This window comes from Dama dama, chromosome 10 (assembly GCF_033118175.1).
Source record: "Dama dama isolate Ldn47 chromosome 10, ASM3311817v1, whole genome shotgun sequence".
NCBI lineage: Eukaryota > Metazoa > Chordata > Mammalia > Artiodactyla > Cervidae > Dama > Dama dama.
In genome coordinates this window covers 15,709,258-15,723,760 of record NC_083690.1, presented here as the reverse complement: position 1 = coordinate 15,723,760, position 14,503 = coordinate 15,709,258, and the positions used below count along the sequence as shown (strand labels likewise).

The window sequence follows — 14,503 nt, the reverse complement described above, 5'->3', positions numbered from 1 at the left end:
CAAGAAACTTACTTAACCTGCCACAGACAGATACATAGTTGTCTTCAAGGAACTTGATTAGAATGACGGTCGTGGGGGGATTCACTCCTGGTACCCTGAGCTATGACTTCTGTTTTACATGTGACTTAGTGATTGAGGAGAAAGAACAATGAAACCACTTTTCCTTGAAAGAAGAAGATGCCCCCGCCCTTCCGCAGATAGCCCTCTAAAGGCAGACCCCAATGCTGGTCACAGTCACGAACCGGATTCCCAAGGAACTATGGGCACTCAGGACACTGCCCCTTGGCCCCCAGCTGCCAGAAACCTGGATGTCTGTCCTCATCTGTCCTCCCCGGTCCTCTCGTGTCCCTCCCTCCCTGCATCTCTCCATCAGCAACGCACCTGGCTCGGCCACCAAGGCCACCCCCAGTTCACCCACCGCTCACCCTGGTCTCAGCCTCCAGCCCCCTGACCCAGGTGCTCCTGGGCCCCTGCTGGCCTCCCAGCTTCCACTCCTGCTCACAACCCATTCTCACCACGCTCAGCTCTTAAAGAAGCACAGCCTGCATGCCACACCTTTCCCTTTCAGGTGAGGGGTTTTAACCCAGGGTCCATGAGGCTCTGGATAGAACCCAGGGGGTCCATGAACTCGGATGGGAAACAATCATAGCTTCGCTTTCCCTCATCAGCGCCACCAATGACCACTGACAGCAACAGAGCACAATGGCATCAGCAGCGCCCGGGGCTGTCACCACTAGAAGTCACACCGGAAAATAAGAAGCGAAAGGCATCTCCTCCAACTATCATGTACGCTGGATCGCTGTTTGGAAACTAAGGAGGTATCACACCTGCTGGTGGACCCTGATTTGAGATGCACTAACACATATGTTTTTGCTGTTTACTCTTTTGCAAACTGTGATCAAAGATAACTGGTTTCCTAGTAATTAGCCTCCAACAAATAAAAATAAATAGGAAAAAAAAAAAAGATAACTGGTTTCCCAGCACAAATGTCCTGCAACTGAAGAATCCACACAGTCCATACAATCAAACACACTGAACAACTGCGGGAAAAAAAAAAAATAAAGGTCTTTGGAACAGCATGGGGCTGAGAAGCCAGACTCCAACTGCTCCAGCCTTCATGGTTCCATTCACATGATTTTCTGGAAAAGGCAAAGTCACAGGGGCAGAAGACACAGCAGTGGGAGTGTTGGGGAGGGCAGGGGCAGCACAAGGGGACTTTCGGGGGGTTATGAATTGTTGTGTTGTTGTGTATCTCCATTGTGGACATGGTGCTCACCTGACCGTACTGGTTTATCAAAACTCATCAACTATTCAAGGAAAAGAGTGAATTTTACCCTACGTAAAATAAACCTCAAGTAAAAACATAAACGGACCTCATTAAGATCTTCATACATATACATATGTGTGTATGATGGGTTTCCTCCACAAGCCTATGTGTTTTATGATTTTAAGAACATTATTCTGAGACCAGACTAGCAAAGAAGAAAGGGGTGTGTGGCACAGAAAAGGTTTGGAACCCAACTCTGGGACTGAAAAACAAGACAAAAGCTGCTCACCCTGAAGCTCAAGGTCCTTCAGAGTCAGCCCCCTGCCCTTCCAGCTCCCCTGCACCCCTCCTCACTGCTTCTGTCCCAGCCACACAAGCCAACTCTCAATCTCCCCCGCTCTGACCCCAGGACATTTGCACGTGCTGGTCTCTCCACTGGATCCTCCCTGTCCCCAGCCCCTTCAACTTTAACATCCCGTTCATTCTTCAGGCCTTAGTTTCATCATCCGTTCCTCCCTCCTCCCAATAAGACCAAACCAAATTTATCCAAGACAGCCGTATTTCTACTGCAAGATCTTCTCATTTCCAAATGGCACCCTCTACTTACCATGGTGACACCCAAGAGGGTTGGGCTGACCAGGAACACTGGGGCCAGGAGCTTGCCCACACTTCTTTCCCAGAAAGAGTAGAAGAGGTCTGCCCAGCAGACGATCCATAGCAAAAATCCCAAGGCCTGGAAGAGAAGTACATGCACAGCTTACAATGGACAGCCCTGGAATTGCCCCCAGCACCCCTGCAAAAAGCTCAGCATTGGGGGAACCGGCTACCCCCTAAACCATCGCCTGTGGTCTTCATCCTCTGGGACCCAGTCAAGTCCTAGGCAGGGTGAGCCAGCATCCGGGCCCATGATGGTCTGTGTCTCCTCCGCACCCCAGCCATGACTCCGTCTGTCACTATTCTCCCCAGCACCTGAAGACTCAAGTCTCTGACTTATCAACATCCGAGGCCTACATGGGGGCCCTCACACGATGGCCTTTCATCCAACAACATTAAGCCAACCAAAATTTACTGGGGGCCTACTATGGGCCACAGATGTGAAGGACAGAATGGTGAATAAAACAGAAGCCACGAAGGACAGAATGGTGAATAAAACAGAAGCCATGGCCTTCACGGAGCTGTGATTCCAGTGGATGCAACAGGCAAGAAACAAACCGAAAAATACACAGTATAACGTGAGAAAGGAATGAGTGGCATGAAAAGTGAAAGTGTTAGTCACTCAGTGGTGCCTGACTATGAAACCATGGACTGTAGCCGCCCGCCCCCAGGTTCCTCTGTCTATGGAAATCTCCAGACAAGAATACTGGAGTGGGTAGCCATGCCTTTCTCCAGGGGATCTTCCCAAACCAGGGATCGAACATGGGTCTCCTGCCTTGCAGGCAGATTCTTTATCTTCTGAGCCATCAGGAAGAAGAAATAAAACAGATAAGATAGGGTGGTCAGGGAAGGCCTCTCCCATCAGGTGAAGAGCCAACAGTGACTACTTGAGGGAGAGAACAATTCGGGCAGAGGGCACAGCAAGTGCAAAGGTCCTGAGGCAGAAATGTGTTCAGCAGGTTCATGCCTGCTATGGCATGAGCCGTGGGTGTGACAGGAGGTGGCTTAAGAGGAGCCTGGAGCCAGATCAAGCTGGGCCACCGAGAGGACGTCCAGGCTTTACTCCCTATGATGAGAAGTTACTAGAGTGTTTTTCAGCAAGGCACAGACAAAATCTTAACAGTTTTTTAAAAAATATGTTTATTTCTTTGGCTGTGCCTGGTCTTAGTTGTGGCATGGGGAATCTAGTTCCCCCAAGGGATTGAGCTCAGGGCCCCCTGCCCTGGAAGCGTGGAGTCTTAGCCACTGGACCACCAGGGAAGTCCTCTGGTTTACACGTTACAGGGAGATGTTGCTCTCCGTGAAAAGTACAAACTGCTGCCAGAGGTCTACGAGGAAGACACCAGATCCAGCTGAAGACAGGGGCGCAGACAGCATGGGGAGATGGGCTTGGAATGTGGTCTGAGCAATGGTATCACAGGCAAGGGGACAGCTTCGGTAAAATCATTCAGGTTTACCTGTTTGCCAAGGGCTTATGGAAATAAATCTCAGGAAATGGGGCTTTAATAAAGGACCGAGACACATGCTAAGAGGAGAAAGTGGAATGCACACATACACACATATACACACACATATACAGGATATATACATGTCCTTCATGTATCTCCCCCAGAAAGCTCATTCTTAACAAGGGGCATACCAGCACCTGTATAGAGGAGAAACAGACTCGCTGACCGGATGACCAAAATTAAGCCCATCAATGAGGGGCAGATGGACACCATGTGGCCTTAGATGTAACCCAGAGAGGGACCTCATGGCCCTTTTGTAGTTCTCCAGCCAGACAGGCATTACTGAATCAAACTGTGAGAAAACATGGTCCCAAGAGACCAAGTTGAGGAACTGACTCTAAATTAACTGGCCCATGTTCTCCAAATATGCCAGCGTCATAAACAAACAAAAAACGGTGAAAAGTTCTTTCAAAATAACAGAAAAAACAGTCTGACTAAGTGCAATGCATGACCCTGAGTTGGGGGAAGGAGGAGGGGATGCTAGAAAGGACAGTTTGGGACAAGTGACAAAAGTGGAATATACATAGTAGTTTTTGTTTTTGTTTTTTTTAATATTGGGTCCATGTTAAATTTCCTACATTTAATTGTACTGTTGTTACATAACAGACTATCCTTGTTTTGAGAAAAGATACACTGAAGAAGGGGCAAAGAGGCATGGTGGATGCTAGTTTTTCTCAAATAATCCAGAAAAAAAATCCTATGTGTATACAGAGAGAGCAAAAGAGAGTAAGAGGATGTTAAAATGTTCAATGTGGCAGAATGTTAAAAATCGGTGACTATAAATAATGGGTATTCAGGGCTGAGGGAGTACTTAATATCATCCTTGCAACTTTTCTGCAGTGTGAAACTATTTCAAGATAAAAAAAATTTTTTTAATTAAAAAGACATCCTTGGTCAGGGAGGAAGACCTCCATATAATCTCGTGAGATAGAGTCTATCACCCCCACTGTAATCATGGGGAAACTGAAGCTCATGGAGGTTAAGAAATTTGCTCAAGGAAAAAAAATTCTTAAAAAAACAAAAAATGTCTTCTCATTTCTTTAATTTTGTATCTATGTGAGATGGTGGATGTTCATGAAATTTACTGAGATAATCATTTCATGACCTATGTAAGTCAAATCACTGTGCTGTACACTTAAACTTAATACAGTGCTGTTTGTCAATTATAACTCAATAAAACTGGAAGGAAGAAGGGAATTTGCTCAAGGTCATATAGCTAATAAGTGGCAGTGCCAACCTCTGAACCCACGTCTGAATTCAGAGCCCCAGGCTTTGTTCACCACATTATTATCCTGTGCCTTAGTAAAAGGCAGCTCAGGGTCAATTAAGCAGAAGGAACACGTCAGTTTGCACACCCAGTCCTCCCCGCCCAGCACACACCCCACCCCCCAGCACGCACATCACGATAAAATCCCACGGGACTTACAGTCTTGGCCTTGTTGAGATGTGTCATCTGAATGTAGCCCCGGTCATGGTGGGAGAGATAGACGGAGTAGAAGGGGAAGCAGACCCAGAGGTAAGAGCAAGGCACCCACACGAGCACGGTGTTCTGAAAGCACTTGGTGAAGTCGGGGTTGCTGGTGTTCCACGTGACATTCCATTCCTTCAGACACAAACACAGGCGCGGGTAAGCAGGACGCCCCCGAGAGAGCGGACCAGGGGCCTGCGGAGAGTTCAAAGCTACCTGCTGTGGGGTTTAAGAGCTATGATGCCCTCCCAGGCAGAACAGGCAAACTGGAAAGATCAGTAGCCAGAAAGACTTCAAACAAAGAATGACAAATGAGGGTTATGTCTCACCTTACCTCACAGATAAGTTCCTGAGACAATAATGCACAGGTTTCATTATCATACAAAAGATGGAGACCACCACTTAAAGGAATCCTAAAGGGTATTCTCCTGTAAATCGACTCATCCTTTAATCACAATCATAAATCATGCCTACTTCACAATCCTGTGAATTAAGAGCTTTCTAATATTCTTCTTTATCATCCCTATGATCCCCATTTCACTGTACCAATGCATCAGTGATCACATGATAGTGATCATATCATGATCACTTTCATCAGCACCATCAGCATCACTATAGCAGTCACCATCAGCACCACCATCTTTGTCACTGGCATCAGCATCGCCATCACCCACCATCATCAGCACCACCATCTTTGTCACTGGCATCAGCATTGCCATCATCCACCATCATCATCAGCACCACCACCTTTGTCACTGGCATCAGCACTGCCATCACCCACCACCATCAGCACCACCATCTTTGTCACTGGCATCAGCATTGCCATCATCCACCATCATGATCAGCACCACCATCTTTGTTACTGGCATCAGCATCGCCATCATCCACCATCATCATCAGCACCACCATCTTTGTTACTGGCATCAGCACCACCATCAGCAGCATGACCACCAACAGCACCACCACTATAGACAACATCCAAACTGCAGTTCTGTGTTTAGGCCCTATTCTAAGTTCTTTGTATGTATTATCTCCTTTAATTCTATAATTACTTCATCATTTCTTTCTTAAAAGGGAAAACTACAGCACACAGCGGTTCAGTGATTCGCCCAGTATCTCACAGTACCTACCCTGTTATTTGGTAAGACCTGGAGCCTGACTCAGACCCAGGCAATTCGATTCTGGAGTTCCTGCGTTTGACCACAAAGCTATCCAGGCTCAGAAACAAATCTATTTTACTTTTATCTTTTTAAGAAGCCACCTGTATTTCATAAGAGACAACGCCAAATAGGTAAAAAGATAAACACATACATACATAGAGCAGGTATATCTGCCCAAGAAAAAAACTTCAACCAGCCTTCAGATTTCTGTAATGGAAATTATAATTCAAGCTCTGATCTGACCACTGAACTGTTACAAGACTTTGGTGAAAGGTATTACCCTGTCCAGGGGTTTCAATTTCCTATCTCTACCATAATTAGGCGGGATAAAATTAGAGGTCTGCAACAGGTGACTCCCAGGCTGATTAGGCCCACAGAGATGATCTCCTGTTATCATTGGTATTTTAAACATGCCTTAAAAAAAAAAATCTTAGTTTAGCTGCCAACACTTAAAAATGAGGACATTTCATATAAAAATTGGATTTCCAGTGTCTCTTTAAAAAATAAAAAACCAGAAAGTCTGGCAGCACTGGGCCCAGATTCCCACTTCACAACCATTAGGAGGAACTAGGGAGAAGCCAGGAGAAGGCAATGGCACCCCACTCCAGTACTCCTGGCCTGGAAAATCCCATGGACCGAGGAGCCTGGTAGACTGCAGTCAGTCCATGGGGTCGCGAAGAGTCGGACATGACTGAGCAACTTCACTTTCACTTTTCACTTTCATGCACTGAAGAGGAAATGGCAACCCACTCCAGTGTTCTTGCCTGGAGAATCCCAGGGATAGGGGAGCCTGGTGGGCTGCCATCTATGGGGCCGCACAGAGTCAGACACGACTGAAGTGACTTAGCAGCAGCAGCAGCAGGGAGGAGCCAGTCTTTGGGTAAGGTTCATGCGGTCCAGCCGGCCAGTCCTCATGCAGCCCCCTCCCCACAGCACTGTCTCCCCACCGCTGGATGGGTGCTCTCCAGACACCCCTGATTCCAACAGCCTTCCTGGAATCAGATTAAGAGAGACCACCAAGGATCTCCAAGGAACCTGGATTCTTAAAACTCCACGCAAGCTTTAAAGCCACATCAAAGAACGTTATAGAATAAAAAGTAAAAGGAACAAGTAGACCATTTTACATTTGATGATCAATCAAAATATATGTTCTGAGCTTTATAAAAGAGACCTAGATGTGTACCAGTCAAGCATACTTAACGCTACTGAGATGTACACTTAAAAATGGTTGCTGCTGTTTAGTCGCTCAGTCTTGTCCGACTCTTTGCAACCCCATGGACTGCAGCATGCCAGGCTTCCCTGTCCTTCACTATCTCCCGGAGTTTGCTCAAACTCCTGTCCACTGAGTCAATGATGCCATTCAACCATCTCATCCTCTGCCGCTCCCTTCTCTTCCTGCCCTCAATCTTTCCCAGCATCAGGGTCTTTTCCAATGAGTAGGCTTTTCCCATCAGGGGGTCAAAATATTGGAGCTTCAGCTTTAGCATCAGTCCTGCCAATGAATATTCAGGACTGATATCCTTTGGGATTGACTGGTTTGATCTCCCTGCTGTCCAAGGGACTCTCAGGCGTCTTCTCCAGCACCACAGTTCAAAAGCATCAATTCTTCAGCACTCAGCCTTCTTGATGGTCCAACTCTCACACCCATACATGACAACTGGAAAAATCACAGCTTTGACTATACAGACCTTTGTCAAAAAAGTGATGTCTCTCCTTTTTAATACACTATCTAGGTTTAAAAATGGTTAAGATGGTTAAAGAGGAAAAAAAGGAAGAAGAAGAAAAGATTTGACTTTAAAAAGAGAGAGAGAAAGATCTAGTATTAAGTAAGTATCCAAACTGGTTCTTCAGAGGTATAATTATTCTATGATATAAATGGCTATTTTTCCAGAAGCAAGAACAAGGAATTATTGAAAAAATAAACTGTAAAAGGTCAACACAAAGGAATTTAGCTAGGAAACTTCTAGACACAAAGAAACCCTAAAAAGGACAAAGTTCATGACTCTGTAGACTTGGGCACTTGGAAGACAGCCTTGGTAATTATTTATCTGATCATGGAGAGGAGTAGTTTATATCAAAGACTGATTATTTTAATTGATTTCACACCTAAAATTCTTAAGATGATGGTGAAAAGGGGGATTTAACTGTGGGTAGTTGTTATATACAAAGCAGATTCTGGCCAGAAAAAACTCATTCCAAAGGAATTTGCCTTTGTACTAAGAAAACAATACCGAAACTTAATATAGAGTTATGTATATAACTTCCCTTGTGGTAAGGGCTTCCCTTGTGGCTCAGCTGGTAAAGAATCCGCCTGCAATGTGGGAGACCTGGGTTCAATCCCTGGGTTGGGAAGATCCCCTCGAGAAGGGAAAGGCTACCCACTCCAGTATTCTGGCCTGGAGAATTCCATGGACTAAGTCCATGGGGTCACAGAGTCGGACACAACTGAGTGACTTTCACTTCACTTCTCTATGTATATAAGAAGTTTGGTTTGTTTATGAGACATTTCAATCACCTGATCCTTGCCCTGATTATTCCTTGACTGGACTGATGCAGTAGCTTGCTAGCCACACCCTGCTTCTAGACCCTCTGGGCCTCACCTAGTCCTCCCCATCACAGCCAAATAACTTTTCTATCCCATACATCTATACATGCATCCACAGATATAATTATCCACTCATCTTTGAACCCTTCCATCCACCCACCCACCCATCCAGGCACCAAGTCATCCATCCATCTACCTGTCTATCCATCCACCCACCTCCTCTACCCATGTTACCCATCCAATGACCCACCCACCCACCTACCCACCCACCCACTGATTCATGCATCCATCCACCCACCTGTCCACCCAGGCATTCATCCATCTGTTTCTTCTACGATTTCTCCTGCTCCATTTCCCAATGTGTCCACTTGGCCTCTCTTCGTATTAATTTACTTTTAATAGGTAACACATTTATGTGCTAAACTTTCCCCAACTACCCAAAATGGTACACTGTGAAAAATAAGTCTTGCTCCCTGAACTCAAAGCTCTCCCCTCCTACCCCACAGGCAAAACTATTATAGTGCTAACAATATATTGTTATTCCTCTAAATATAGTTTATCCACTTTGTTTCCCCCAAAGGTGCCATAATACATACATGTTTGGCACCTCACTTTTTTTCCCTTAATATTAGAAACTGATCTCTGTCAGTGCCAGAGATCTGCTTTATTCTTGCTAGTTCAACTTCATTTCTTTTGAACAAAGGGTAGAAGTGACAAGCCAACTTCCCCTCCTTGTCCCAAACTGGCAAACTGGTCCCTCTCTCTAGAGGCGACACCATCCATTTCTTGTGTATCCTTCCACGAAACATTTTATGCATCTAGAACAAAAATAAATATGTATCTTCTATAATCAAATGAAGAGAAACATACTCCATACCCTGTTCTGTACCTTCCTTTCATCTCTTCATAACAGATCTGAGAGATTATTCTACTTTGCACACTTCCTCATCCTTTGCTCCAGCTGTCTTTCATCGTATGGATGGGCTTGACCTTATATAATCAGCTAATGGGGTGCTGGGCTGCTCTTACAATGAAGCAGTGAATAAATCTAGGAAGTGCCTCATTTCACACAAAGCAAGCGTATTTGTAAGATAACTTTCTAGACGTGGACCTGCTGGATTGAAGGGTGTATGCATTTAAAATTTAAACGGTCGCTCAATCCAATGGGTACCATCAGTTTATTCTGCACCACACAAGGTACCAGGGTAACTGCTTCCCAAACTACAGTATATTATAAGCTTTTGATCTCTGCCAATCTGATAGTGGAAAATATCTCCCTGTAGCTTAACTTCCTTTCTTCTTAATGATGAATGACACTGACGATTTTGCCACTTTGTGTATTTAAAAGCAGTCAGTTTCTTCTCCTTAGAGGAAAAACCATAGGTTTAAATACCTATGCGTTATTAAATGGGACAGATCTGAACACCCATCTCCCCTGGGTAACAACCTCCAATAGCTTCCAGTCACCTTTCGGAGCCAATTCTTGCTTGCTTCATGAGGCCTTCCACATCCACATTCAAGCTCCATCTGTTTCTTCTATGATTTCTCCCGCCCCATTTCCCAATGTGTGTCAACTTGGCAGTTCATTCAAAGGAGCATTTATATCAAGCCTGTGTCAGGCACTACTCAAGGAACTAGAGATTTAGGAAGGCCTGTGGTCCCTGCCTTTAATGCATTCCCCAATTGCTGGTCCATTGAATGGTGCTTTGGGATATGTCTTGCTAGATGCTCTTCCTGCCTTTCCATAGTAACAAACTCCTACTCATCCTTCAAAATCCAACTCAGAGACACCTCCTTTAAGAAGCCATTCTCCTGGGCTTCCCTGGCGGCTCAGTGGTAAAGAATCCACCTGAAATACAGGAGACACAGGTTCGATCCCCGATCCAGGAAGATCACGCAGGCTGAGATGCAACTAATGCCCATGCACCACAATTACTGCGCCTGAGCTATAGAGCCTAGGAGCCGCAACTCCTGAAGCCTGCATGCCTACAGCCCATGGCTCTGCAACAAGAGAAGCCACTGCAATGAGAAGTGCATGCACCGCAACTGGAGAGTGGGCCCCGCTCACTGCAGCTGGAGAAAAGCAGCAACAAAGACCCAGCTTAGTCAAAATAAATAAACAAAATTATTTAAAAAAAAAAAAAGCAGCCTCACTCCCCAAACTATGAGAACAGAGCCCCCCCACACTGCAATGAAGACATACGCGTCCATCAGTACCTCTGTCCTGCCAGGACTTCTGACTCTTCTCCTCCTCACCCAGCAAGGGTTACTGAGTAAACAAATGACCCAAACCACGCCTCCCCTCCCCAGCCTTATTTCCTACTTTGTTTTTCAGAAAACAATCCATCCAGGTGGATCTTGACTATGACCCAGGCTTTCTGGTCAGATGGATGCGGATTAAAAGTCAGGTGCTGACCGCACTTGCACCTGGGCAGGTCACTTAATGTCTCCAAGCCTCCATCTCCTTACCACTGTGGCCAGGCCAAACACGCACGCCTGGAAGAACTATCAAATGGGACTGTGCTTTTCACCAGCTGGCATGGTCTAGAGATACTAAGTGGTGGCTATCAGCTGCAGACCAATAATTAATAATAATCACCACCGCTACCCTCAGCGCGGCCGAGCATTAGGAAGCTTCAAGGACAAAGAAAAGTTCAAGTTCGGAAGTGAGCAAGCGGAAACTTGGGAGCATCTGAGGACACAGAACTCTGGGGAAGGAGAGGTTGGAGAAATGCTTAGCAAAGGAAGGGGTTTATTCTTCAGAAGGCAGCTACCTCCTCAGTGCCAGATGGCCAGCCCTGATGGAGAGGGCAGAGGCGGAAGGAAAAGGAGCTTGAGAAGAGGAAATCTGACCATGACCTTGAACTTGCACCACCCCCACTGCGACAACTACCCCCCAATAGTGGCCCTGACCACAACTGTCACAGTGGTGATGTAACAAGGTCAGGGACCTCTGGTGTGTTCTTCACTGGCCAGGTCTCTGATGAATCCTTTGTCCAAAGGGGGCTTCCCTGGTGGTTCAGTGGGAAAGAATCCGCCTCCCAATGCAGGAGGCCAGGGCTCAATCCCTAGGTGGGGAAGATCCCCTGGAGAAGGAAATGGCAACCCACTCCAGCATTCCTGCCTGGGAAATCCCATGGACAGAGGAGCCTAGAGGGCTATAGCCCATGGGGTCAAGAAAGAGTCGGATAAGATTTAGTGACAACAACAACTGTCCAAGGGAACTGACCCCTGCCCCTGTGCCCTTGATAACTCCTGGAGACAGGCAGTGGGGTCCCCACTACTGAGGGTTTCCGGGGGAAACAGGGAATGCTCAGGGCCATTAAAAGGCTTAAGGAAGGAGGATTCATGGAGACTACCAGCTACTTACTGCCCCCAACCCCAGAGATGACAGCTAACCCTAGTCTTCCTCCCCAGGGTCTCTGCTTCCTCACACAGGGAGTTCCAGAAATCAAGCTGGTTGGAACACTGCCCCGATTCTGCTGAGCTTCCACCAGTTTAGTTCAGTCGCTCAGTTGGGTCCAACTCTTTGTAACCCCATGGACTGCAGCACGCCAGGCTTCCCTGTACATTACCAATTCCCAGAGCTTGCTCAAACTCACGGCCAGAGAGTCAGTCATGCCATCCAACCATCTCATCCTCTGTCGTCCCCTTCTCCTCCCGCCTTCAATCTTTCCCAGCATCAGGGTCTTTTCCAATGAGTCAGTTCTTCTCATCAAGTGGTCAAAGGACTGGAGTTTCAGCTTCAGCATCAGTCCTTCCAAAGAATATTCAGGATTGATTACCTTTAGGATGGACTGGTTGGATCTTGCAATCCAAGGGACTCTCAAGAGTCTTCTCCAACACCACAGCTCAAAAGCAACAATTCTTCGGCACTTAGCTTTCTTTATAGTCCAACTCTCACATCCATATATGACTATTGGAAAAGCCATAGCTTTGACTAGATGGACCTTTGTTGGCAAAGTAATGTCTCTGCTTTTTAATATGCTGTCTAGGTTGGTCATAGTGTTTCTTCCAAAGAGCAAGCATCTTTTAATGTCACAGCTGCAGTCACTATCTGCAGTGATTTTGGAGCCCAAAAACATAAAGTCTCTCACTGTTTCCATTGTTTCCCCATCTACTGGCCTTGAAGTGATGGGACTGGATGCCATGATCTTAGTTTACTGAATGTTGAGTTTTTTTTTTTTTGAATGTTGAGTTTTAAGCCAGCTTTTTCACTCTCCTCTTTGACTCAACAAGAGGCTCTTGAGTTCTTCACTTTCTGCCGTGTGTATCTGAGGTTATCGATATTTCTCCCGGCAATCTCAATTCCAGCCTGTGCTTCATCCAGCCAGGCATTTCTCATGCAGATAATATACTCTGCATATAAGTTAAATAAACAGGGTGACAATATACAGCCTTGACGTATTCCTTCCCCAATTTGGAACCAGTCTGTTGTTCCATGTCCAGTTCTGTTACTTCTTGACCTGCATACAGGTTTCTCAGGAGGCAGGTAAGGTGATCTGATTTTCCCATCTCTTTAAGAATTTTCCACAGTTTGTTGTGATCCACACAGTAAAAGGCTTTGACTGTGTCAATAAAGCATAGTCAATAAAGCAGAAATAGATGCTTTTCTGGAGCTCTTTTGCCTTTCTGATCCAATGGATGTTGGCAATTCGCTCTCTGGTTCCTCTGCCTTTTCTAAATCCAGCTTGAACATCTGGAAGCTCACGGTTTATGTACTATTGAAGCCTAGCTTGCAGAATTTTGAGCATTATTTTGCTAGCGTGTGAGATGAGTGCAATTGTGCTGTAGTTTAAACATTCTTTGGCATTGCCTTTTTTGGGGACTGGAATGAAAACTGACCTTTTCCAGGCCTGCAGCCACTGCTGAGTTTTCCAAATTTGCCGGCATATTGAGTGCAGCACTTTCACAGCATCATCTTTTAGGACCTGAAATAGTTCAACTGAAATTCCATCACCTCCACTAGCTTTGTTCATAGTGATGCTTCCTAAAGCCCACTTGACTTTGAAATCCAGGATATCTGGCTCTAGGTGAGTGACCACACCATCGTGGTTATCTGGGTCATTAAGATCTTTTTTGTACAGTTCTGTGTATTCTTGCCACCTCTTCTTAATATCTTCTGCTTCTTTTAGGTCCATACCATTTCTGTCCTTTATTGAGCCCATCTTTGCATGAAATGTTCCCTTGGTACCTTAATTTTCTTGAAGAGCTCTCTAGTCTTTCCCCCTCTATTGTTTTCCTCTATTTCTTTGCATCTGATCACTGAGGAAGGCTTTCTTATCTCTCCTTGCTATTCTTAGGAACTCTGCATTCAAATGGGTATGTCTTTCCTTTTCTCCTTTGCCTTTAGCTTCTCTTGCTTTCTCAGCTATTTGCAAGGCCTCCTCAACCATTTTGCCTCTTTGCATTTCTTTTTCTTGGGGATGGTCTTGATCTCTGCCTCCTGTACAATGTCAGGAACATCTGTCCATAGTTCTTCAGGCACTCTTATCAGACCTAATCCCTTGAATCTATTTGTCACTTCCACTGTATAATCTTAAGAGATTTGACTTAGGTCATACCTGAATGGTCTAGTGGTTTTCCCTACCTTCTTTAATTTAAATCTGAATTTGGCAATAAGGAGTTCATGATCTGAGCCACAGTCAGCTCCACCACTGGAAAACAAAGTTCAGTGACAGGAGACGCAATCTAGAACATGCACAACAGCACTGGCCCAGGCTCTGCATTTCGGGGGCTCTGATCCAAGAAAATCTTAGAGAAAGAAAGGGCACCCTCGATCCCCGCAACTGAGGCTTTTCTTCGCAAGACACCTTCGTCACCCTTTTATGTCCCTCTCTCCCCAGCGTTGAAATTCAAGGATCTGTGGAACACGGTCCAAGCCTGCTTGGCCCACAAACT

At 45.7% G+C, this 14,503-nt stretch overlaps 1 protein-coding gene across 2 annotated transcripts in view; it reads right to left on the bottom strand.

The window, feature by feature from the left end:
• Positions 1-14,503, bottom strand: part of ABCC1 (ATP binding cassette subfamily C member 1 (ABCC1 blood group)) — a 148,192-nt gene that overhangs the window by 95,673 nt on the left and 38,016 nt on the right. Inside the window, exons 2-3 of one of the 2 annotated variants that reach the window (XM_061152904.1) lie at positions 4,856-5,032; positions 1,875-2,000 (exon numbers count right to left, since the gene is read on the bottom strand). In XM_061152904.1, the coding sequence (XP_061008887.1) occupies positions 1,875-2,000; positions 4,856-5,032 (303 nt within the window). The remainder of the gene's footprint in view (positions 1-1,874; positions 2,001-4,855; positions 5,033-14,503) is intronic. The other variant, XM_061152905.1, reaches the window with a different exon arrangement.